The sequence below is a fragment of the Magnolia sinica genome, chromosome 1 (assembly GCF_029962835.1).
Source record: "Magnolia sinica isolate HGM2019 chromosome 1, MsV1, whole genome shotgun sequence".
Classification (NCBI taxonomy): domain Eukaryota; kingdom Viridiplantae; phylum Streptophyta; class Magnoliopsida; order Magnoliales; family Magnoliaceae; genus Magnolia; species Magnolia sinica.
This window is the reverse complement of record NC_080573.1, coordinates 91,533,459-91,560,846: the sequence shown is the minus strand read 5'-3', so window position 1 is coordinate 91,560,846 and position 27,388 is coordinate 91,533,459. Positions and strand designations below refer to the sequence as shown.

Here is a 27,388-nt window from a genome sequence, read left to right as displayed (position 1 = left end):
AATTGCAGGAATTTGAGGCTAATTTGGGGCATGGATTGGTCCTCCAAGTCAGCCCCAAATTGGCAACGCCATCTACCTAAATTTAATTTCATTTTTTAAAAGAACTATTGGGAGAAATGATATCAAATTGTTAAGTATATAAATTAGATATTTAGAAAAATAAATATATGAATTTTGTAGTCAAATTCAGGTTATCTGGTTCATAAATTCATCAGACAATCTGATACAACTTCTCACCAAAGAGTGGACCGTTACGCCACCATAAACATGTTCCAATTTATAAATGAATGCATATTTGGAATGCTTCGAATATTCCGGATTCAATCCATATTTTTTTCATATTTTTTTGGCAAAAAAAAATTGCGCCGTTATGCCCCCGCATTGCCGTTATGCTCCCGTATCCGTATCGGTTTCAGAGGGCACCGTTACGCCAACCGATACCGATACGGGACACCTTGGCCCATACCCTCTTCACGTTTTACGACTTTTCCTCTCTCTCATCTCTCTCCCTCTAGTCGCTATCCTCCATTTCCATCTCCATTTACTTTCTCTGCTGGTTGGTCCCTAAGAGCCGCAAGATGTAGCAATTCAACATGGTATCAGAGTGGTGATTGCTCGCCTTCTTAATCACTGCAATCTCTGGCCTCTGATATGATCTGTGCGTGAAGATCACCATTGTTGTTTTTAGATCTGCCGGCCTGCTGTGATCTCGTTTCCATATAGATCAGTTGCTATTTCAGTTTAGACCTTCCTCGTCATTGTAGAAAATTTGTTGTTATTAGATCTGCTAAAGAATTCCCATTCATCTCCATTCTCACCCAAGGTTCCAGATCCGCACAGTGGAAATACCCAGTGTGGTTCTTTTTCAGCCAGATCATACCAGCGTAGATCAATGTTTTTGATCATTCTCGACTGTTGCCCACCATTTTTCTACTGTGTTGAGATCGATCTTTATGATAGCTGCTTTCATATGTGAAAAAGCTCATTTGCTGTTTGTTTTGCAAGAGCCAGTTGGGTTGTGCAATCAGCCATTAATGGTGTGAAGAGGAATTCATCTTTCTCCTCTTGAGTATCAGTTGGATCTGTGTTTCCTCTGTACCGGTTGATCGTCATTACAGGTCGTTGTTGATCTCAGATATGCGATCAACGGTGCCGAGACCCGAGATCCAGGCCGTGGCATCGAGATCTGCTGACTCCCTGGATGCTTTTTCTTCTTTCTGCATCTATCTATGTTGCTGTTCTTCATCACCATTGTTCCCCTCCAAGATCTGCCGCCCTCGCCATTGTGGGGCCATCTTTGCCAAATCTTGTCATCTTCTCCATTCGTTTTTGCAAACCACTGTTCTTCTCAACCATCAGATCATCTGTTGAGATCACCTTGGAAAATGCATCTGTTGCTACTATGTGGTCCTGTGTGTTGCCGCCATTGCTGAGATTGCTGTCTTGAGGGACCCACATCACTGTTGACCCATCATGATTGCTGTGTGTGTTGATGCTGTGGAGTCCAGTTCATTGGACCGATGATCAGTTGTTGCAGTGCTGTTGTTTTTTGGTGTTGTTGCTGTTGTGTGGGACCCACAATCATCTCTTCATCTCACGCTTTCTGCGCTGTGGGTCTCTGGCTGTTGACATTGTGGACCATCAACAGGTTGATCACCATCTCATCGTGGCCCAAATCTGCGTTAGATTTTAACCATCATTGATGCCAGTCCATCAACCATCCTCATTACTGCTTGAATGCTCGTATTGCTGGAGCTTCTCTCTCCTTCATTAGATCCGGTTCAGATCTGCATGCTGACCATCTGACACAGGCTGTTGAGGACCATTGCTGTTGGAGTGTATTGTGTATGGCTGTTGGGGTCCACATCTGCTGGCTAAAGGGCCACCATTTAACACATCTGATCGTCATCTGCTGCTGGACCCATATGCTGGATCTGAGGTGGACTGATTGATCAGACGGGCCACTGTGATCTCTCTGATTATAATGGCCTACCTTTATTCGTAATAAGCTACCACTAGGACTCGCTACAGATCACATATTACCTTTTTTCTTTTTTACTGTGGCCCACCTTCTATCAACGGTTCGCAGCTTCTGCATGCTCGTCCTTTGTGTTTTGGGGACATCTTTGCTAGGAGCACTTTGGGCCATTATATTTGTCGCCCGATCATCGCCAATATCTTGTGCTCCACGATCTTCGTTGTGCCGTTTTAATTTGATCAACGGCTGTGATTGCTTTGACTCATCAACTGTGTTGCTGACAGTGTGTTGCCACTTTCCTGTTATTGTGGACCTACTTGATGTTGGTAGACCCAGTTGTTGCTTGGCCTAGATATTGGTTTAGGGCCTAGATCTCTAGAATGCTTGGTTTAGAAGTTGCTAGTGGGCTGTTGTTTGTTGTGGTTTGGAAGATTGCTGTGTGGACCAGATCATTGCTATGGGCCTACTTGTTCCCGTTGACTCAGTTACTGATTGGCCTCGTTCGTTGTGGGCCCAAATCTTGAATATTGTCTCTGGTTTTTGTGAGCCTATTGGTATTTTAGCTATTGGGCCATGGTTGTTGTGGCTCACCTCATCCACCTTGTTGATTGCACTGTTTGTGGTTGTGTGATGCGGGCTTGACTCTTTCCACCACCTCATTTGGCAACATCGTAGCTTCTTTGTATCAGGTGCTCCTTTGCTAGCATGTGTAATGTGACGTGTTTATACAGGGCAGTTGGCTCGACTCATTTATGCATCGGTTAGTTGGCCCGACTCGCGTTTGGACTGGGTGGTTGTCCCAGCCTTGTTTACTCCAAGCAATGTACTCGGACTCATTGTTTGTATTGGATAGTTGGTCCATTCTTATTTGTTCCGAATAGTTGGTTTGGACTTACGATTGTGTTGGGCAGTTAGCTCAACCTTGTTTGAGCTGGATAGTTGATCCCGACTTATTTGTGCTGGATAGTTGGTCCAGCCCCTCACAGCACTACTTGCCCGCCTGATTGCCTCTCGTCATAGCCGGTGCTACTCATTTTCTCGGTTGTGTTATCTTTTATTTATTTATTTATTTTTAAAATAAATGTTGCATGTGGCTTTTTAAACTCGATTTCCTATTTTCCAGAGCACCTTGAGTTTGAGGGGGGATGTTAGAGAAGAATTTCTTCTTTTTCTTAGGTTTGATTATATTAGCCCTTGTTCCAAGCGTGGACATTATTAAGATGCTCCAGCTTGAGGGGGAGTGCTAGAAAATGTCCAGTAAGTAGTTGAATAGGTAGAATACCTGAGATGAATAAGTAGGGCAATAAAAATGGAATAAATACATTGTATTAGGGCTGGCCCACACGTTTTGTACATGGCATGAAGTCTACACATATCATTGTTTAGGGTTAGGGTATGGCGCTCGTACCCTCTTCACGTTTTGCAACTCTTCCTGTCTTTCATCTCTCTCCCTCTAGTCTCTCTTCTCCATTTCCATCTCCATCTCCTTCTCCATTTACTTTCTCTGTTGGTCGGTCCCTAAGAATGGTAAGATGTAGCCGACACGTAGCCGACGCATTGTTTCTATAATAAGAGACAGTCTGCGGCGGCCGGCGGGGGTTCTTGCATTACTCAAGGATTGGGCTCCTTAAGGGTTTTTTTAGGGGGTTGGGTCCCCTTGTATTTTAGTTTCTGGGTGTCTTTTCTATTTCTAGGGTAGTTTCTTTTTAATTTTTTGTTTAGTTTTCTTGTTTTGTTCTCTTTGGCCTTGCCTAAATAAATTGCTTCATCTTTCAAAAAAGAAATATAATGTTTTATTATATTAATATTTAAATAGACATTTTGGTGAATCTGATTTTTTTTATGACACCTAGTACCTTTGTTCGTGTTAGACACGGACACATGTTCATGTCCAAGAAATGCAGCTGTGATTTTCCTATTAGATTGAGAGAAGTGACCATATGGATGGATAATGAATGTAACTTCGAAGTTATCCTTATGTGCCAGCACTGGAATGTGTACCTGGTACTGCTGTGGTATATGTAGATATGTATGTGTATGACTAATTTGCATATGCACTGAGGGTAGTGTAGCAATTATGTACAAGAGTCGTGGTCCCTTAACTATGGTTTTAAATATCCAATATGATATGGTGCCTGATATTGCCCTGGTTTTTTATTCGAGCCAGGTGTGAAAATCTTAATATCATTATATTAACTACATTATTCCTCTCAACCTTATAAGTTATTTACCTTTTGAAAGCTCTTCTCGTTTATAATTAATGTAGTTAATATAACATTTTATAGCACACTTTGGTTTCTCAAGCTCTTTGCATAATGTTGGGCCCTTTTTAACTGAATCCAATTGAGAATAGTTTGTAGTAACCCCTGATGCATGGATGGCTTACTTCACAAATTTGTTATTAAGATTTTGATGCAGGACAACTAACCACTTGCTCTAAAAGCTTGAACTGATAGAGCATGACGAATTAATCCCTTTATCTCATAACCCAAGCCCCACATCCATGGGTTGGGTTCTCGGCTGAACCCTCCTCGTTGGCCCCAAATCCATGATTTCCGCCTCACATGAGCCACCCGCCTCACACGGGCCCCAAATCACATGCGTTCCGCGAGCCACCCACCTCGAGCGTGGCCTCACATCCCACAGGTTAACCCACTCGAGCCAGGTGTGAAAATGCCCTTGCATTAATCACCTCCTGTGAGGAGTCTCGAACACGAGACCTCCCGCTCTGATACCAAATTGATGCAGGATAATTAATCACTTGTTCTAAAAGTTCGAACTGATAGAGCATGACGAATTAATCCCTTTATCTCACAGCTCATGCCTCACATCCATGGGTTAGGTCCTCAGCCGAACCCTCCTCGTGGGCCCCAAATCCATGGGTTCCGCCCCGTTGTGGCCCTCAAATCCATGGGTTCCGCCTCACACGGGCCCCAAATCACATGGGTTCCGTAGGCCGCCCACCCCGAGTGTGCCCCCGCATCCCACCATGGTGTGCCGTAAAAGCCGTTACATTAAGGTAATGATGGCAACTGTTACACGTTACGAGGTTGTAACGGCCGTTATGGAAAAAAATGACCCGTAATTGCCGTTAATGGCACGTATGTCCCTATAAAGGCCATAACAGCCTCGTAATTGTCTGTTATGAGGTAGATACATGTTTTCTATACTTTTTAATCAACATTACAGGGCATATACAGGTTTTTCGAGATTTTTTTTTTTCAATAAAAAAAGAGACCGTAACGGACGTTATGGGAGCCGTAACAGCCGTTACGACCCGTATCGTAAAGGTAACGGTGGTGGCCGTTACTACCACCGTTACCATTACAGAGCACCTTGCATCCCACAGGCCACCCCACTCTAGCCCAGTGTGAAAATGCCCCAGCATTCGATTTTCTTGCCAAAGTTTAGTCTATATATGCTTGTTTCTTATAAAAAGTACTGTTGAAAAAGACAAAAATGCATGATTGAGATACTTGTATATGCATAAAAGTTTGAGCAAAAAAATGTTAAGTAAAGATCTTGATGTGGGGAAATGGAAGAATAAGTCAATAATAGGAAAGGAGAAAAGGGCTCCTTGAAAAGAGTCGAGGGGAGAAATAATGGGTTCATGTGAGAAATCTTCAATAAACATCAGCCATCTTCTTCTATGATAGGTTTTATGTGTTTATTTTTCCTCTATATTTTAAAAGAAATCCAAATACATTCCTAGTTATCCATTATATCTGATCCTACCTACCTAATTTACTTAAGATAACTATACCCCTTAATCCTGTAACTACCTTATACCCTATCAGTAAATGGGCCATAACTCTCTCAATTCTTGTTTGAATTGCACGATCTTAGGCCTTTTGTAAGGTAACTGAATAACCTATCAAATGTGAAATAAAGCCTTCGATAAAAGATTGAGAACCAGCAGCCTGCATATTTATTTCTAATGTTGGACCTTACCAAACCCTTTCCAACAACTGTTTTTTCATCTCTTTTTTACTCTTTGTTTCTCAATCTTCCTCTGCTTTTGCATTGTAGATGAAGATGGTAAAATACCAAAATTATAACTCCTGAATTTGTGTTCATTGAATCGTAATAGCTTCTGAATAGTGAATTATGATGGATTTGTTCTGAAGTTGTACTGTGCTGACTTGTGGACTCTATGTATAGAATGCCTTGATCTCATGCTTCTGCAATCGGTATTTTTTCTCAGGTTGATCAATCCAGTGGTTCTATCCCCAACCATTGCAGCTGTTGGACTTTCATTTTTTAGTTATGGTTTTCCTCAAGTGGGTACGTGCCTGGAGATTGGTATACTACAGATATTGGTGGTCATTATTTTTTCTCTTGTGAGTATCACTGCTCTGCTGCTTGTGTTTTTTATGTTATCGTTTTGTGTTTTTTTTTTTTTTACTTTTATTTGGTATCCTTTTTGTGGTTTCTTTTATTACTGCTCATTGTGCCTATTTCTGTTCAACATTTGTTGATGTCACAATTTTATGCCAAAATATCTAATAGTTTTCCTTTGCAATTTTCCTGCAGTATCTTCGTAAGGTATCAGTATTTGGTCATCGAATATTTCTAATCTATGCGGTAAGCCTTTACTATGGAGTCGTAGTATATTTTCTTCTAAATACTACTATCCCCACACATGCCAATGGTGTGCGCTTTGAGATCGGGATAGTTGATCACATGGTCCAGTGGCATAGTGGACCAGAAAATCAGGTCAGTCCAATATCAAGTGGGTCACAAGTGTTCATCACATGTGGGCTGCTGGTCAATTTTTTTAACCATCTATTTTTGTATACTCGTGTGGCCCACGCGATGACTATGTTAGCCCATTTCATTTTTTCCAAGTCCATTCAGGGGCACCTACCTGATTGTGTACACACGTGGATGCTGAACCCTACTTATGCGAGCAGCTATTTCATTTCTATTTTCTATTACATGCTTGTTATGGTGCTATATGAGGTAAATAATGTGTGGAAACTTGTCAAGGAACACTATTTGTTGATTAGTGATTGTGTTGAGGCATAAATTTACAGGTTCCATTGGGCCTGGCGATCACATGGGCCGTCGCTTTCCTTCTAACGGAAGCTGGGGCCTACAACTACAAAGGTTGTGATATTAATGTACCTGCTTCAAATATTATATCCGATGCCTGCAGAAAGCATGTCTCAAGGATGAAACATTGCCGTGTGGATACTTCTCGTGCACTGAAATCTTCTCCATGGTTTAGATTTCCATACCCGTTACAGTGGGGTGTGCCTGTCTTTGACTGGAAAATGGCTATTGTTATGTGTGCAGTATCCATAATTGCATCAGTTGACTCAGTGAGTGTCCAATTTTCTGTTTACAGTTTGGCTGCTTTTGGACATTTTTTTTTTTTGGTTTAATTATCCTTGTTATGATTTTTATCAGATATTTCATTATGAATGGATTAGGCTTGCACATACTGTATTACTGGAGGTTTGCTAATTCCACACACCAGCCCCTTTACCCATAGCTGAATGTGCCATGATGCCAAGTGTATTGAACATCCCAGCCATCATGAGGTCCATTGTCCTGAAGATGCCCTGACCTAAAAATCAAGATGGTCCCCGCTTCAGGTGAACCATAATTTACGAAACAAATGGATGGTTAAAGAAAGTTGGCTGTCCATTTTAGGTATACAAAAATGCTACGGCACAGGCCGTTATGTGATATGGGTCCTAATGGCTGATGTCAAAAATTTTGGCCTGGGCCTGTAACAGTCCATTATGACCAGGCGCAACATGTATGTCCTTTTTTGGGTCTGTTTTCATTTTCCCTCCATTTTTCCTTATCTTTTTGACAATTTTGCTTCTTGAAGCTTTTTTTAACCTATTTTTTACTAGATTTGCGCAATTTTCGAAGATTAAAACACAAGATTTAAGCCATTTAAAAAAATTGAAGATTCGGGGCTAAATTTGGGAAAATAAAAATAGTTAAAAATTCTCTCTATTTTTTTTTTTCTAGCTGCAAATGTATTGATTCAACATTATATTACCAAATCAACCAAATCTTGCTAGATTTGAGTTTGATTTGGCCATGTGTGTGTGTGTGTGTATTGTATTTTTGCTTGTTTTAATTTTTGTAAAATATTTGGCTATGCTTGTATAATTTTTCAAATTTTTTTTTTTTTTTGTTTGTTTTTAATTTAGTTTAATTTTTTTGTAAAATATTTGGAGTGTTGATTGTTTAAATACATTTGTCGAGTTTAGATCAGCACTGATTAATGTTTTTAATCTCTCTTCTATTTTTTGGTACTTTCTGGTCTTTTTTAGATGAATAGTGATGGATTTTTTTTTAGAAGAATATTTTCCTCAGGCTTTTGAAGTCAGTCTAAGTAAAGCCTGAAACAACATTCTTACGAAAGAATGGCCTGTTACACTATCATGAACATGTCCAAAATCAGAAAAGAATACATATTTGGAATCCTCTTCTTTTTTGTTTTTTTATTATTTTATTATTTTTATAATACTTTTCTAGTATTTTAACCTTTTTTTTTTCTTAAAAAAAAATCGACTGTTACAGGCCATAACATAATAGTCCAATGGCTGGCTATTACATTAGTCATTACTATTATTGATTACCTTGTTTGTTTCATACATTGTATTCCACTTGATTAGTGGACTGGCTTGATTTTGGGCTAGCGGCAGCATCTACAAGATGACCCACCCTAATGATTGCTTCAAATGTTTGATGCCTTTGGGACATCCAGCAACTTATGGCGGTGTTGTGTATATTTGCATGATGAAATGGCAAACCTCATGTTACTAATCTTCAAAACTCTTCTATGTGATTACTTACATCTAATATGCAATTAGATGCATCCCTGTCATACTTTTAAGCTATATGAATGAAGTTGAGATGTCTTTTGAGCATTGTGTGATTGCCGCATCTGTCAATGGAAGGATTTTTTTTTTTTATTTAATTTTTTAATTTTTAATTTTTTAATTTTATTTTTAAGGTCTAGCTTTGGATTGGATATACTATATGCAAAGTGTTAGGAAATTAGGAGGCAAAGTGAACAAAGGATGGTGATTTCAAAGATGAAGATGTAGAGATAGATGTGTGGGAAGACTAGGAACTTTACAATTAAGAATGAGGCCATCTAAAGCTGCCTAAGAGTATCTTCAATGGGAGGTAAAAATGATGGAAGTAGATTGACATTGAATGGACATGTGCTGTGAAAATCGAAGACAACCCTAGTAAGGAGGGAACTTCAATTAAGGTCGAGGGTTGAATGTGGACAATGTTGTTAAATGGCACAAGTGATCCTAAGCGATCGCCTATGTGTGATCGGCTGATCGCTTATGGGATCCAACAATCGCATAAGCGATCGCGAAGTTTTTTTTTTTTTTTTTTTAATGGGAAAAATTAAGAAAAAAAATCTACAAAATTAAGATTTACATTATATAATTAGTAGATGTGATCCAATTTGGTTTTTTATTTTTATTTTTTAAATTATCTGTTTCATTATGATTTGTGTAATTAGTACCCAAGTTACATAAATATAATAATCAATAAGTCACACTTAACACTAACCCATCTTCTAAGTTCTAATTCATTAACAAGTAACAAATAACAACAAGTCAACAACTTATTAAAAGTTTAAATTTTTTATTGAGAAGTGATATCTTGATGGTTGAGGAGTTACTTCACTTGATAATCGATTACGCGATCGGACATGACAACACTAAAGGTGGATGAAGGGAGGATTTAGGACTTGTATTGAGGAGGTGAGAAGGAATTTGGAGTCTTGTTGAAAGATGAAAGAATGTTAGCCTGGAATATTTATTTATCTTTATTTTTTTAAAGGGCTGCCTTTAGACTGGATATGCTGTACGCAAAGTGTTGAGCAATGGATGAACATTTCAAAGATGAAGATGTTGAGATAGACGTGTGGGAAGAGTAGGAATGATAGAATTAAGAATGTGGTCATCCAAAGCTGACTATGAGTATTCCTAATAGGTGGTTAAAATAATGGAGAGTAGATCGACATTGAATGGACATGTGCTATGAAAATTGAAAACGATCCCATTAAGGAGGGAACTTCAGTTAAGGTTGAAGGGCTTGGAAGGAGGATGAGGGGAGGGTTTGGGACTTGTATTGAGGAGGTGAGAAGGGTTATGGAGTCTTGTTTAAGGAAGACAAAACTTTAGATTAGAGTAATTGGTGAAATGAGATTTGTAGAGTTGTCCCCAACTAGCTTGACATGGCTATTGACATAATGAGGTCATCCAAAGTAGCTAAGAGTAGCCCCAAATATGAGATAAAGTGAGAAGGGATTTTTTTTTTTTTCCCTTTGAAGATTGACGAAAATTTTATTGAGAGAGCTCACAAAAGCAAGGGCTAAGCAGGGAAAAGAATACAAAAGGGAAGCCTAGACAGATTATAGCCCCAAAAAGGAGATATTACAATTAGTAATGGCTTCCTAAAGAGAAGCCCATTTGATCACCTCCACCTTGACACCTCCACCTTGCCTTACCCATCACCTCTTCTATCGAGGCCCCTCTATTTCTAAAGCACTGGCTATTTCTTTGCCCCCAAATGACCCACCACAAAGCCAGAAGGACAAGACGCCAAATCGCCTTGCCCTCCTTTCCTACCCCTCTCCCATGCCAAGCCCACAAAAGATTGCCTACATTGCACAACATGACCCATGGGTCTATGGACTCAGCACATATGTTTGGGATAATCATAGCTCTCGTTTGGAGATTATCAATCGCCAACACCTTTTGCCTCCCCACCAAGCGAAAGCAACAACCTTAGGAGGGGTGCCATAGTGCTAGAAGAAGAAAGCATGTTCATGCTTCTCTTTTGACCCATTGACCTAAAGCATCCTGTAGAAAGAGCGAACTGTAAACTGGACAAACTACGAGTACGCCACGCCAAGTCTTTCCTTCCAACTGAGGGAACAAGGGTTGCAATCGAATTATTAATTGGGTGAAATCTTCCAATTCCTCTTCCGACAAGTCCCTTCTATGTGGAGGTGCTCAAGCCGATGAGATGTCACAAGAAGAGAAGCAATCAACAACATTAACCTCCTTATTCGGTGCCAAACAAACTAACCTTGGAAAATCTTCTTGCGTAGGTCTTTCACCACTCTAAACATCAAATCGAACTCATATTCCATCTTCAATCTTGAATGAGTTGCTTGCCTTAAACTTCAACATGAGTCAAGCAATTGACTTCCCGGTGTAGGAAGCCCTATCAAGAGAGGACTCCATTCCCCATCCCCTAGCCTAAGTACCATGCTTGCTATGATCTCTCGTCACGTCCACCCTTCTTTAGTATTGGATCACCATAGCCACTTTCTTAGGAGGACATTGGTCATGATTTGTAATTCCCTAATGCCTGCTCCACCTTGATCCATAGGCTTACTGACCTCCTCCTACCTCAAAAGATGGAACTTTTGCTTATCTTCTGCTCCCTCCAAAAAAATTTTAAAAAATAAAATCTCTCATTAGCCTCCCTAACCCATCCAGAACAGATTATGGGCACTTAAAGAAAGACATGAGGTACAACGGCATACAAGAGAAGGCAACCTTAGTTAGGGTTAGATGACCTCCAAGAGAATGGTACTAGCTTTTCCACGTGGACAACTTCCTCTCAATCTTCTCGATCACCTTGTTCTGTAGATGCTTGGCAGGCTTCTTGATGCACAGCGGAAGGCCTAAGTAGGTTGAAGGAAAAGATCCAACCTCACACTCAAACACCTTGGCCAACCTTGAAACGTCGTCCTTATCCAAGTAGCTACCTAGGATTTCACTTTTGTTGATGTTGACCTTCAATCCTGAAGCTGCCTCAAAACACCAAATAACTTTACGCAAGTTGTCTTCCATGCTTGTTATAACATTGGAGCAGAGGATGTTGTCATCTGCAAATTGAAGATGAGAAGGTTGAGCTCCTGCCTTCGCCACCTTAAAGTTGCTAATGAGATTGGCTGCCTGACCTTTATCTATCGTACGACTAAAAGCTTCCGCGATGATAGAGAGGATCCCCTTGCCTTGAAATAGCCTCTTGGAGATCGTTCATGAGAATGGAAAAAACAATTGACCTTATGCAACCTTAGATCCAACTCCATTTCTGCTTGAATCCCATCCTATCCAACAATTAGTCTAAGAATTTCCAATGGACATCGTCGTAGGCCTTTTTGATGTCCAATTTACAAACGATCTCTGCCTTTTCTTCTCTATGCTTGGAGTTGGTGCACTTGTGGGCAATGAAGGCACTATCCGTAATTTGCCTTCCTGCCACAAAGGCTCCCTAGTACTTTGATATAATGCTCGCTTATAACTTCTTAGAATTGTGTAGCAAAGATTTTCGCTAAAATGTTGTATGGGCTCCCTATTATACTTATGGGCTTGAAGGCTTTTAAGACTCCACTCTCACATTGGGAACTGATTCGCAATGAAAGACGCTCCTTCAAAAAAGTGAACACGTCCTTAATTACATTCCAAAACGATTGGAAGAATGCCAAAGGGAAGCCATCTCGGCCAGGAGTGTTGCCCCTTCCCAAGGAACCATAGCTTCCCTGATCTCCTTTTCTGTCATTGACCTTTCAAGAGATGCTACTTCTACATTTGACAGTCGTCCAGAACCCAGATTGTCTTGCCGAGGCTGATTGCATTCTTGGACAATTACTCCCTACAATACTGAATGATAGCATCACAAATTCGCAACCTCTCTTCTAACCTTCTGCCCTCCTCCACTTAGTTGTCGATGTTGTTGTTTCTAGCTCTTGCACTTGCTATGTTGTGAGAAAACCGCGCGTTCTTGCCTCCTATCAGCTATACCTCTCTTGCACGCCGTCTCCATTTGATTTCCTCTTCCTCGAGCCATTTTGAGTATTTTATGGATATAGCTTTGTGCGCCTCCCTTCTCCTCATCCGTTATGTCTTCCCCCTCCTTGACATTCGAGGCATGGACTTCCTTAAGAATTTTGGCCATCTCCTTCTCTCAAGCTTCGAGAACCTCTTTTTTTTCAGACTTTCAACAACTTTAGCTTCTTATGCAAACCTTAACCCCACGAATCCTAAGTGAGAAGGGATAATGGTGTCTTGTTAAAAAAATATAAAGAGTGTTAGATAGGTCTAATTGGTGAAAGAAGATTTATAGCGTTGACCCAAACTAGCTAGACATGGCCACCACTAGAATGGGGTCATCTAATAAAGCAACTAAGAGTAACCCCAATAAGTGATAGAAATGGAGTAGATTAACTTGGAATGGCCATGTTCTATGAAAATAAGAAACAACCCTAGTAAGAAGGAAACTTTGATAAATGTTGGTTGGATGGAAGAAGGACGAGGGGGAGATTTTTGATATCAATTGAGGAGGTTAGAAAGGATATGGAGTCTTCTTGAACGAGGATACAATGTTAGATAGGACTAATTGGCAAAACAAGATTTGTCGATCCAGCCTGGAGTGGCTAGACATGGCTAATGATAGAACAAGGTCATCCAAAGTTGCCAAAGAGTAGTCCTATGAAAATAGGAGGCAGTTCCAGTAAGGAGAGAATTTTGATTAAGGTTGAAGGGCTTGGAAGGAGGATGGGGGGAAGATTTAGTACTTGGATTGAGGAGGTGAGAAGGGATATGAAGTCTTGTTGAACAAGAATAAAGTGTTAGATATGATGAGCTAGTGATACAAGTTTTATAGAGCTGACCCCAAATGGATAGATGTGGTTATAGACAGAAAGGGGTTATCCAAAGTAGCATAAGAGTAGCTCTAATAGCAGATGAAAATGTTGGAGAGCAGAATGACACGGAGTGGCCATGGCTATGGAAATTAGAGGCAGCCCCAGTAAGGAGGGACCTCTGATTTAGGTTTGAAGGCTTGAAGGAGGATAAGGGGAAGATTTAGGACAGAGAACGAGGAGGAGAGGAGGGATATGAAATCTTGTTGAATGAGGATAGCGCATTAGACAGGACTAATTGGTGAAACTAGATTTGTAGACTCGACCCCAAATAGGTAGATGTGGCTACTGGCGATTAGAGGGTAAGATTCCATGTGAACACTAGAATTAATAATCAGGTCATCCAAAGCAGCCTAAGAGTAGCCCCAATTGGAGATAGAATCATGGAGCGCAGATTGACTAGGAATGGTCATGTGCTATACAAATCGGAGACAACTCTAGTGAGGAGGAAGGGTTGGAAGGCGGATGAGGAGAAGATTTAGGACGTGGGGTTTTGGAGGTTAGAAGGGATATGAAGTCTTGTTGAACGAGGATGTAGTGTTTGATTGGCGTACTTTACAAAACAAGATTTGTGGAGCTGAGCATGACTGTTGATAGAATGATGTCATCCAAAGCAGCCTAAGAGTAGACTGAGTAGGATAAAAATGATGGTGAGCAGATTGACATGGAATGGCCATGGGTATGAAAATCAGAGACAACCCTAATAAGAAGGGAACTCTGTTTAAGGTTGAAGGGCTTCAAAGTTCAAAGGAGGATGAGGGGAAGATGGAGGACTTTAATCGAGGAGGTGAATGGGGTGTTAGATTGGATTAATTGGTCAAACAAATTTGTAGAGCTGACCCCAAATAGCTAGCCATGGCTATGGACAATTGGAAGGGAAGATTCCATATTGAATGATAGAGAATTAAGATTGAGGTCATCCAAAGCATCGTAAGAATAGCCCCAATTGGAGAAAAAAAAAAAATGACGGAGAGCAGATTGGAATGGAATTGCCAAGTTCTATGAAAATTGGAGTTCTAGCATGCATGGAACTTCAATTTAGGTTGAAGAGCTTGCAAGGAGGATGAGGGTAAGATTGAGGACTTGAATCGAGGAGGTGAGAAGTGATACGCTGTTTTGTTGAATAAAATACGGTGTTAAATATGACGAATTGGCAAAACAAGATTTCTAGAGATGAGTGCAAATAGCTGGACATGGCCTCAGACAAATACAGTGACGACAATAGTGCTATTATATAGAAGTTGTCATAGGACTAGATTGAGGTTGTGAGAAGGGATGGTGATGGTGATGATGATGATGATGATGATGAAGGCTTGTTGAAAGACGATTGGGTGTTAGATGGGAGTGGTTAGCAAACAAGATTTATTGAACTGAGTTCAAATAGCTCAATGAGGATACTATGATAATAATGACGACGTTGATGGTGACAAAGACATTGAGGACAAGGATGGGAATGATATAAGGATGAGAGTAACTTTGAGGATAGGATGATGGCAACAATGATTATGAGGATGACCATGAGGACAGTGATGAGTGACAATTGGAAAATGACGACGACAACGATGTTGTTGATGACAATTGGAGATGATGGATGTGAACGACAAATGAGGGATGAAGGTTATGATGATGATGAGGATGGCAAGGATGAAGATGATCGGATGATGGATGAGGACAATGTTGATGATGATGAAAATAAAGGAATATGATGATGATTGCAAATGAATGACATATCCCTACAATTTGCAAACGACCAAAAGAATGCATGAATTTAGCTAACCTAGAATGAGTTTCATGGATCAGAGTGGCAGTTATTTTCTTTCAGAAAAATACAATGACACAATCAGTATCCACTAAAACATGAGATGATGATAGAGGCAGTTATTTTCTTTTAAAGGAATACAATGACACAATACATAGCAGCTACAGCATGCAAAATTTTTGGCTCTATTTATCACTAGTACTACCCTGCAATTGTTATTACCTACTTAGAATGCTTCCCTGGAAGTTGAGTGCTCTCAGCTCTATAAGAGCCACGGATGGTTCTGCCTTCAATACATGCATGCATGCCTGTAGCTGGTTTTTATTGTAGTTTTGAATTCATTTCATGCTTTTGTTTGCTGTTTTCACATCTCTTATAGCTTGTTTGGATGTGCCAGTGAATCTGCATTGTTTTTTATCCCTTAGGTGGAACTGATTGCCATTGCAATTGGATCAATGTTGAAAAAAAGAATCCAACCGCCTTTCATATCTCAATTCTGACATAAATTATTTAAATAAATGTGTAGTATTATCTCAGCGATGACCATCTCAGTTGAGAGCGCATGTGACTAAATAACTTAACATCAAAGGAACCAAAGACTAGACAAGGTGTCGAACATGAAAGCAACATATAAAACATCAGAGAAACCAGAGACTAGACGAGATGTCAAACACAAAAAAGCAAAAAGTAAAATGTCATGCCATGCCCAGTTTGAATCACTGCCCCATAGTTGTGGAATCAATCGTTGACGTGTGGGGCCATGTTCTGTTCACATCCAAATGTGGTTGGAAGAAGAGGGCTTTTTTGATCTTGTAAAGGATTGGTGGAGGTCATTTCACATGTTAGGTTGGGCTGGATTTAGGCTTATGCAAAACCTAAGAATGTTAAAGCAAAGAAAAATGGAGCAAGGAGCGTTTCGGAAATGTGTGGGCAACTAAAGGGTGTTAGATCAGATCAAGAAATCCATCCGAAGAAAGTGGCAGGGCTTTTATCAGAAGAGTACAGATATAGATGGACACAAATGAAGCTATAATTTAGTAGAAAGGCCAAGGAAGAAGAAATCAAATGAAAGCACCAATTGGTGGCGTTATGGTTAAATGTGGAGCACAAAAACCACGAACTACTTTCACAGAATAGTGCATGCTACAACAAGATATCGAGCCTCCTCATTAACAGGGAAAGAATTGATGAGTGTTAAGCGACATGCAATGCCATTGTTAACTTCTACCATGACCATTGTTTTTAATTGTGGTAGCGTGTTGCGTAGCATTCAATTCTCTGTAGCGTGTAGTGTAAGCTACATGATACTTCTATTTTTTATAATTTAAATATTGAGAAAAATATAATATATAGTAAGAAAAAAACAAAAAATATAAAAATGCCTAAAAGATGATTCATTTTTTTCAACTATAAGCACATTCAATTAAGTTATTAATTATCATTTATCAAAAGCCAATCCACATATGAAGTTATAAACCAAATCAAATAATTATCACATCAACAACTTTCTAAGCAAACCACTTAAATTTTTTTGAATCAAACCACTTTAATTAATAATGTCTAATTGAAAAAACAAGTCACAACTCACAAGTATGAAAAGAAATAACAATCCCACATGTAAAGAGTATTAAGTACAATACAGATGTCATCTATACAAAGGAGTTTTCGAAAACCCTCTTTAGAAACTCTTTTTCTTTTAAGTTTAGTTTTAAAGGTTTTTTAGCGTGTGAGTTTCACACCAACTTTCACAAAGTCATTTTAAGTGAAAGTAAACAAAGAAATGTTTCATTTTAACTTTACATTTTAACTTTAAAAAAAAATAAAATTTAATAATATGATTTCTACACTATTTTTAACAAACAAAACTAATAAAATAAAATAAAAATAAATTTTCTCGTCACTCTTCAATTAAAAATAAAAATACACTGTAGTGTACGCTACCGTCTCTACGTAGTTGTAGCTTACGCTACGATCCCTGTAGTACGCTACAGGGGATTTACGCTATTTAGCTAAACTACATAGCGCTACGACTACGCTACGCTATGTAGCGTACACTACCGCTATGCTATGAATGCTATTTGAAACATTGTTTCTGACTTGCATACTTAAGGGCGTGTTTGATTTTTCTGTGAATTGGTAAATACCGTGTAAAAAAGTAATAATTATTTCCCCGTGCATTTACAACTTACCTAATTTGACTGCTTACTTTTTGACATGAAAACTAAGAATATTACAAAATATCTGTGGGTCCCACTGCGATGCATTTCGCTTATCCACACCATTCATCCATTATTCCAGTTGAATTCATAGCATGAGTGAAAAATTGAGGCATATCCAATACTCAAGTGGACCACGTCATACAAAAAAGGGAATCGAATACTTACCGTTAAAAACTTTGTGGGGCCACTGTTTCTTTTGGCGTGGGCCACTTGAGTGTTGGATCTGCTTCATTTTTTGTCTCATGCTCCAAAATATTGTAATAAAACAGATGGACGGAATGGATATATCATATGCATTACCTTGCAGTTCAAAAATTAAAATTATCTCTTTTGAACCAATTTCAAAGGCACAAAATCCTATGAATTTCCAAACACGGTGAAATCGTAATAATTACTATTTACCGTGTATTTCCCATTGCTTTGAAAAAACAAACAGGCCCTAAGAGAATTGGGTGAGGCCTAAAATCAATAATCTTTAATTTGATCAAATCAAAGAAGAAGAGGCTGTTTGGCTTGAAAGCCCTTTTAGCAAATAAGAGATTTAATTGGCAGTGTTCAAGTTGGGTCGTGATAAGATGCCGGGTCCTAACAACTTTCCTTTAGCCTTCTTTCAAGTGTTGGTGGGAAGAAAGATGATCTCTTTGCTTTTGTGGCTGAATTTTATGTGGGAATTCTAAAAGTATATGGGTGTTTTTATTTGCTCTTATTCCCAAGAAAGAGGGTGTAGAATGCCTTTGGGATTTCAGGCCAATTAGCCTTATCTGCAGTCCTTGCAAAATTCTGGTGAAAATTCTTGTGCACTGTCCAAGGAAAGCCTTTTGCAGTGTTACATTTCCATCTCAAGGGGTTGTTGTCTTTTGTAAGTATATTCTTGATGGGGAATTTGTTACCCATGAGTGCATTGGTTTCAATTTTAGAGAGGGAATGCTTGGTATTATTTGCATGCTTAACTTGGAGATGGCATATGACCATGTGGATTAGGATTTTTTAAACGACATGTTAAGGAGAGTCGGTTATGGTGTGAAATGGAGAAAATGGATGCAAGAATGCGTGGGCTGGGCTTGTTTCTTGGTGGTTGTCAACAAGTCTCCTAAAGCTTTTGTTAGGGGTTCTAGGATCCTAGGTTAGGGGACTTCTCCTATGTCTTGTTCGTGGTGATTGTTGAAGTGTAATCTGAATGTTGGTGGAAGCAAATGGAGTCTTATTAGGGGCTGTTTGGTGTATGGTATTATATGGGATTAGATGGGATGGAATTGCATTTGCCCTTGCAAATTCCATTTGGTGTTTGATAGCAACAGAAAGGCTTGGATTAACCCCGGTATCACATATTCCAATGCCAATGGTGGATACTACAGTATTTCTGGTGGATTTCGAAATCCAATACAGTTGTGGGCCCCACATTGATGCGCATGTTTTATCTACACCGTCCATCCATACATACCCTTTACACGTGACATTCAAGCTGCATATACGCACATGTGACCGACCTCAATTGTAAAATGTGGTCCGTTGATTACAATTCCATGGTCCACCAAACGCAGACTTCACATAATACAGTGTATTTCTCAAGGGAAGAATTTGATCCCAAGTAGGGGATTGGACCCATATTGGAGACATGTAATCGTTGTGCAATAAATGATGTTAATTCCATCTAATACAATTCCATCCTATTTAATACCGCTATCCAAACAGGCCCTTAAGGGTCTCAAGGTTGGGAGCGCTGATTTTGCCATTTCCAACTTTCAGTTTGCAGACGACACGATTTTCTTTTTTGATCCAAACATGCAACAAGGTATTGAATACCACTATCAGATGATTTATCGGCCGGGCCCAAAAATGATATTATAAGGGGGGTCTTGGACCCGTATTGGATGAAACTCTTTTTTTTGTCCAAAATAATTTGAAAATTATTAGGAAAAAGAGGAAAAATGTGAAACACTGGAATCTTTCAATTTTAAAATGTTTCAATGGCATATCAGATCGTTCTTTGATAAGAATGTTGTCCGTTGTTTTTGAGCTGTTGAAAGCCTGATTTGATAGGTTAGTGTCCATTATACTAAAATTCAACAAAAAGAAGAAAAACATGAAAACGAAGTGATTGCTTCTTATTCTAGTTTTATTTTTTTTAATAACCCAAAATGGTTCATTTTGCTTCGATTCGTCGAATGTCACCCAAATATTGTGTTTTGATATCCATAATAAGCCCATATCTATTATACCTTGAACCTTTTAAGCTTCCTCTTTGGTTAAATGAAGGAACAAGTTAAAAATTTGGAAATAATTGATTTTTTTTTTTTTTTGAAATAGAGCCATTATGGCTCTATGGGCCCCATATTGAGACCAAGGTGTTTCGTAACGGTAATGGTGGCCGTAACGACCACTACCGTTACCTTTACGATACGGGGCATAACGGCTGTTACGGCCCCGTAAGGGCCGTCACGGTCTTTCTTTTTTAATTTTTTATTTATTGAAAAAACCACCGAAAAACCTGTATCTGCCCCATAATGTTGATTCAAAAGTATGAAAAACTTATGTATGTCCTGTAATAGACCATTACGGGGTTATTATGGCCTTTATAGGGGATGTAATGTGTCGTTAATGGCAATTACGGGTCATTTTATTCTATAACGGCTGTTACGGCCGTTACGATCCCATATCGTGTAACGGTTACCATCGTTACCTTTATGTAACGGCCTTTACAACCCTGTAACGGCCTTTATGACACACCATGATTGACACTGATATGGCCTGTATCAGCAGACATGGGCCGATATCTTCCATCTCTCTCTCTCTCTCTCTATTTATTTATTAGATGTGCATCCCCGTATTGCATATTAGGGTAGGCTGATAGGAATATAATATGGTTGATATGGCCATATCATAAAAAATATTCAATAACCATGAAAGGTAGCATGTGGAAAATTTGTAGTATGGAGATTGTATGCATTTTAGTAGTATCTAGATTAAAGATCAATCTCCAAAAAAGTGCAATGGAGGGGTGGTAATGGGCCAGGCCAGGGCTGGTCCGAGTTGGCCCTAGGCCAGCCCTGGTCCATTTGGGCACTTGTAGTTATAATTAGTAATAGGGATAATGGATTGGGCTGGCCTAATCAGTATTAGCCTTGGCTTTGTCTGGCCTGAGCACCAGGCCTGGTTTTCAAGCTCGGGCCTAGCCTTAGACCAAGTTTTGGGGCCCAGGCCTTGGCCCTATAGGGCTGGGCCATCTAGCCCACTGCCACCCCTAGTGAAACCAATCAAACTATGGGGATTTGGATGGACCAAGAAGAGATAACTAGGTGGGTGCCCCCAATCCACTTATGTGATGCAGTGGTAGAGAGAGAGGGTTGAAAGAAAGTTGTTGTATTGTAAAAGAAGATATTTATCTTTTGGAGCCACAACCTCTTGTCAACTCGATGACTTTTGAATATGCCAATCAACTTCATGTCTCATTGTTCAAATCCCCAACTAGGGTGATTAACAGGTTGGTAAAGATCCAAAGTGATTGTCTGCGGAGAGGAACAACCGGTAAGCATTAGTAACTTCTTTTGGGATGGGTGTAAGTTTGCAAACCAAAGAACTTGGGTGGGGTAAGATCTCTTAGATTTGTCTGCATCCTGCCCTGCTCGGGAAGTTCTTTGGCTTTTTTTTTTTTTTAAAGGTTTGGGACAGAAGGTGGTTCATACGGGAAGTGTGACCTGAGCAAATACGCCTCAAGTGCAAATGGATGGTTCACTAGTGATTCCTCTCCTCTTGACTGTGAAAAGTGGTCTGCAGCATTAAACATGTTTTCTTGAAGCCAGTGGATGGTGTCATTGGTGATGGCTCGTGAACTCAGTTTTGGTAGACATAGGGTGTGATTCTTGAGCTTTATGTTATGAGATACCCTGCCTATATCAGTTGGCAGTTGACAAAAGTGTAATGATATCGCCCTGGTTTTTAATATGAATGGTGGCCAAGCTGTTTGGTTGGGCATTACTGGAAGTGGAATTTGCAGAGATTCTCCATCTCTTGGACCTCCTTTATTGCCCTTGTGAAAGTTCAAGGGATTCTTGGATTTGATTTTAGAGAGAAATGCGTGTCAAGTCCTTTTATTCCCTGTTGGCGGGGGTGGCAAGTGAACAAGTGCTAGCTCAAACAGCCCTTTAGAGGGCAAGTCTCAGTATCTCCTGTGGTGGTTGCTTGCAACTGATTACCGAAGGGCTAAAGTTCTCACCGTGAATAATTTGTGAAGCAGAAATCTTATTATTCATAATGTGTGAATTCTTTCCCTTGTGGTGAGGAGACTGTGGAACACCTTTCAATTTATGGTGGCTTCTCCTCTGAAATTTTGTGGGGGTTCTTCAGTCGATTTGTAGTTGTTTGGGTAATGCTTGGTGGCGTACAATCTTTTCTTGGCCAAACTTGGAAGGGAGGTTGAAAGGGGAAGAAAAGGACATCTGCGGAGTTTTTGTCTCTTAGGGCATGTTTGGAATGCCCTTTCCGATGGTTAAGAGTAATAACGTGGTCATAATTAAATGTTATACATGTTTGTTTCCACTGAGCAAAAGCCAGAAATCAGAGTCATCTATTTACCGAGCCCTCTTGTCAGTGCAAACCGAGACAGGGAGATGAATCCCAGCTCGATCTTCGCAGGGATGCTTTCTGACACTCACCTTCCTGTTGCGCTATATGATACATGTGGAATCACAATATGCGATTCAACCTTTGCCTCCACTCTATAAACAGTGTCTGTCTGGCGGGGGTGGGCACCATATGAGTCACATCCTTTGATATGGTCTGAGGTTGCAAATATCCAAATGTAGGAAACATCCCTGCGAAATCAGAACCATATAGTGTCATGATGTATTCAAACGGCATCATTGTGCGGCTGTTTATTGAAGAAATCAGCTGACTCCACGTGTCACTGTAATCATTACACCTTTACTTTGTTTTACCGTAGTAAGGGGCAATCCAAGCACACCCTTAGCAAGCCTTTTCACTGTTCGGAAAGAAAGAAACAACAGGTCCTTTTGTAACAAGGCTGAATCTCCTGGGCAGGTTGTTCACAAAGCCAGATATATTGGGCATCCTGATTCAATGTGTTCTTGTAGGTAGATGATTCTTCATCTCATCCTTTTCTGTTTTGGCTCTATGGCCTCTTGTCCTCTTCTAAATAAAAATTCTGTTAAAAAGAAAAGAACACGTCACTCCTAATTTATCCTTTTAAGACTCCCTGTAATAATTCGAACAAAAAGAACTTGCAACCCACTGGGTGATTTGTCGTTCTTTTATTATAGAAAGTCATGTTGCTTCTACCTGTTTGGCTTTTTGTTTCTGTGGTTCAACCATGCGGCGGATTTTCAATCTTTGGTGTAAACACTGGAGAAAAATATTGGAAGTTTTCTCGATTGATCAAGAATATTTTGGTCATTTTAAGTATTTTATCGGAAAAGATGCTTAGTATTAGTAGTGGATGGTTAGCATTTTATTAAGGTTTCTTTTGCTTTGAGAAAAATTATGTAAACATGTAAAGACTCTTTTATGAATAGTTGGTGATTATTTTGAAGAAAGAATGTTGTTTCCTTAGATTCTTACAATGGGTTTCTTTGTTCGTTATTGTTTCCTGCGATTGGATGCAATACTCTGTTGGTGTGATGCCATTGTGTTCTCAAGGAGCAGTTCTGTGTAGTTATCCTTTTATTTGCTGTTTCTATCATTAATGGTGATTCATGGGGTGTTTGGAGATCAATTTGTGGCACATTGGTGAATGATTTGAGTTTTAAAATTGGTACCTACTAACCTCGATTTAAGAAGTCGAGATTCTTCTCCAATCTTACTGCATCAGTCTGCATTGAAGTTTCTTGATTCGATCTTGTATAGATTGTATTGTGATACAGTACATTATGTGACTACTCACAGAAAATGCTTGAATATTTTGAGATAAACAAAATCTTGGAATATTGATTTACCTTTTCCTTATGTTTAATATGGATCTTTATTCTAGGTTGGATCATACCATGCATCTTCCTTGTTGGTGGCTTCTAGACCTCCAACTCCTGGTGTTCTCAGTCGAGGGCTTGGTTTGGAGGGCCTTTCAAGTGTTTTAGCAGGTCTCTGGGGCACAGGAACTGGGTCTACGACCCTCACTGAGAATGTTCACACTATTGCTGTGACCAAAATGGGTAGTCGGAGAGCCGTTGAGCTTGGTGCTATTGTTTTGATACTCTTGTCTCTTGTAGGTGAGTGGAGTTTCTATTACCCTCCTATTTGAATGGTTGACTATGCATTCTGGACACAAACATGCATTCTGGACACAAACATGCATTGGGCCCACATTGATGCTGGGAGCTTGAAACTGATTCCCAGCAATCCTAATGCTCTGAATTGTAGCAACTGTTAATTGAATGTTGATGTTATTTCTCATTCTTGTTCGAATATGGATAAAGAAATCTGATAAACTGACATGAATTATGTCAAGTAATGGCTGAACATGAGAAGAAGGGAGCTGTTCTATAACTACAGGTTTATTTATTTATTTTAATTATTATTATTTATTTTAGATCCTAACATTTCCGGATGAGTTGTTTTGGATGGCCAAGCTCAATTTCGTAGCTAGGGCCTTTGTGTTGAAGCCCTTCTTGGGTTGTCCTTTGGATGTGTGTTTGTGTGTGTGTGTGTGTGTGTGTGGAGAGAGAGAGAGAGAGAGAGAGAGAGAGGAATGATCACCGGTGCTCATATGGCTCTTCGCGCACCACAATATATGACATCATGCGGAAATCATACCTCAGACTCTCTCCCACAAGATGTGTTGGTGTCACCTAATTTATGTGGGCCCCACCATGATCTATGTGTTATATCCACACCGTCCATCCATTTTGCGAGATCATTTTAGGTTATGGGTCCCAAAATGAGGCAGATCCAATGCTTAAGTAGACCATACTGCAGAAAGCCATGGGAACAATGATACCTACCATTGAAAACTTTCCAGAGCCCACCATGATGTTTATTTTCCATCCAACTAGTTCATAAAGTTACACGGACCTGGATGAATGGAAAACACAGTTACTGGTTTCAACTAGAACGTCTGAGCCCAAGAAACTTTCAATGCTAGGCATTCAATTGCCACTTCTTTCTATGGTGTGGTCCACTTAAATTTTAGATCTGCCTCATTTTTGGGTGCATGCCCTAAAATAATCTCATCAAATAGATGGATGGTGTGGATAGAACACATATTATAGTGGGTCCCACAAAACTTGGTGACATAGATGGTGTGTGGCATACACACAATCAGCTTCCTTGTCCAACGTTGTCCCCTTGGGATGCGGATTGCCTGTCAAAGTCTTTTCCAGGAACGTCCAACAACAAAAGTTGGGTAGGGCCCACCGTGATGTTTGTGAGAAATCCACCAGGTCCATTCATTTGGCTAGATCATGTTAGCCACTAGACCCCAAAATGAGGTAGATCCAAAATTCAAGTAGGCCACACGATATGAAAAAGTGTAGGGAAATGCCTACCATTGAAATCTCCCTGGTGTCCACCATGATGTTCACATGCCATCCACAGTGTTCATTAAGTCATTCCTACTAGGGTGAACTAAAAACATAGAAATATTAGCCTGATCAAAAACTTTTGTGGCCCCACGAATGGACACTCAATCCTCATAGGAAAACACCATTTCCTATCATGCTCTTCACTTGAAGTTTGGATCTGCCTCATTTTTGGGTTCATGTCCTAACATGATCTGTAAAAATAGATGGACGGGGTGGATTTCTTACGATCATTACAGTGGGCCACACCTAGCAAACATTTTGTAGGCATTCACATTTGAGTGGATGGCGTGGGGGTGGAATGGATTTGGTGCAGCCCTGGCCTCCCCCAAGACGATGCACCCTTACCATGAGGCCCAATTGATGTATGTATTTCATATCTACGCTGTTCATCCGTTTTACTAGATCATTTTATGGCATGAGCCTAAAATGAAGCAGATCCAATTCTTAGGTGGACCAAACCTTATGAAACAATGGTGATTGACCATTAATGGGGCATAAAAGTTTTGGGCAAGCTGACATTTATTTTATCCCTTAGTCTAGATTTATTTAACCTTATCAACAGGTTGGATGGCAATTAAACACTATGGTGGGCCTTGGAAAGGTTTCAATGGTAGGTGTCATTATATCCCCATCGGTGTCATTGTATCTCACAAAATGGATGGACAATGTAGATATAACACATACATCATGGTGGGGCCCACATAATTAGGTGACATCAACACATCTTATGTGATAAAAGACCGTCCACGTTTACCATGGTGCGCAAAGAGCTATATGTGCACTGGTGCACAAGTGATCATTCCTCTCTCTCTCTCTCTCTCTCTATATATATATATATATATATATATATATATATGGGAAATGGTTCTATGCTGTCGAGCTGTGTGGGCCCCACCCGGATGCGTATATATATATATATATATATATATATATATATATGGGAAATGGTTCTATGCTGTCGAGCTGTGTGGGCCCCACCCGGATGCGTGTCGAACATCAACACCGTGAATTTGATGGGTCCCCTTTAAATTATGGGATATCCCAAAAATCAGCCGTATACGGAACTCAGGTGGGCCATACCATCTAAAATCATGTGAAGACATGCCTAAAACATATAAAAGCACTTGGTGGGGCCCACCTGAAATTTAGATGCGTCTGAAACTTGGTCTGACCCCTCATCCAAGTGGGATACACATAATGGATGGGCTGGATTTGTGAACCACATCTCGGTGGGCACAACAAATGATTTTGAATGTTTTAATGGGAGGGTAACCCCTCTCAACTTTTGTATGTGATGTGGCCCACACATGTCGTGGATTGACTTGATTTTTAAGCCCGAGGCCCACATTGGAATGGTGCATCTGACTGATGGGGTAGATGTTCGACACGCATCACGGTCGGCCCACACAGCTCGACCTCTTGGGAAGTTCCCATGAGGTCGACTGCATAGAACCAGAGAGAGAGAGAGAGAGAGAGAGAGAGCCTTACGTGAGCACCTTTGCACACGTGTCATGGCACGGAATCTGAATGGTCCACATGATGCGACACCCAACTTTAAGCTCGATACAAAACTCTGGTGGGCCATGGAAAAAGGAAACAGTTTCCTCCCTTGATTTGCATTTTTCTTTGCTATGGCCTACTAGAGTTTTGGATCAGGCTAGAAGTTGGGCTCATAGAGTTTCAAGGGGTTCCGCATCACATGGACCGTTCAGATTCCGTGCCCATGACGCATGTGCAAAGGTGCTCACATAAGAAGGTGTGTAGGTGAGTATTCCCCTATATATAGAGAGATATAGGGAAATGGTACTATGAGGTCGACCTCATGGGAACTTCCCACGAGGTCGAGCTGTGTGGGCCCCACCATGATGTGTGTCGAACATCTACCATTGACTTGGGTGGGCCACACCACATACAACAGTTGAGAGGGGTTACCCTCTCATTAAAACCTTCATAATCATTTATTGGGCCAATCTAGATGTGGTTCACAAATCCGGCCCATCCATTGTGTGTGTCCCACTTGGATGATGGTTCAGACCAAGTTTCAGCTGCATCCAAAACTCAGGTGGGCCCCATTAAGTGCATTTATATGTTTTATGCATGTCTTCACATGGTTTTAGATGGTATGGCCCACCTAAGTTCCGTATACGGCTGATTTTTGGGATGTCCCATAACCTTAAGGGGATCCATCAA

The 27,388-nt window shown here is 40.1% G+C and overlaps 1 protein-coding gene across 2 annotated transcripts in view; it reads left to right on the top strand.

The window, feature by feature from the left end:
• LOC131251595 (nucleobase-ascorbate transporter 12-like) overlaps nt 1-27,388 on the top strand; it is a 69,709-nt gene that overhangs the window by 18,371 nt on the left and 23,950 nt on the right. For both annotated transcript variants that reach the window (XM_058252418.1, XM_058252410.1), the window contains 4 exons: nt 6,183-6,318; nt 6,512-6,562; nt 7,015-7,302; nt 23,653-23,887. In XM_058252418.1, coding sequence (XP_058108401.1) covers nt 6,183-6,318; nt 6,512-6,562; nt 7,015-7,302; nt 23,653-23,887 — 710 coding nt within the window. The remainder of the gene's footprint in view (nt 1-6,182; nt 6,319-6,511; nt 6,563-7,014; nt 7,303-23,652; nt 23,888-27,388) is intronic.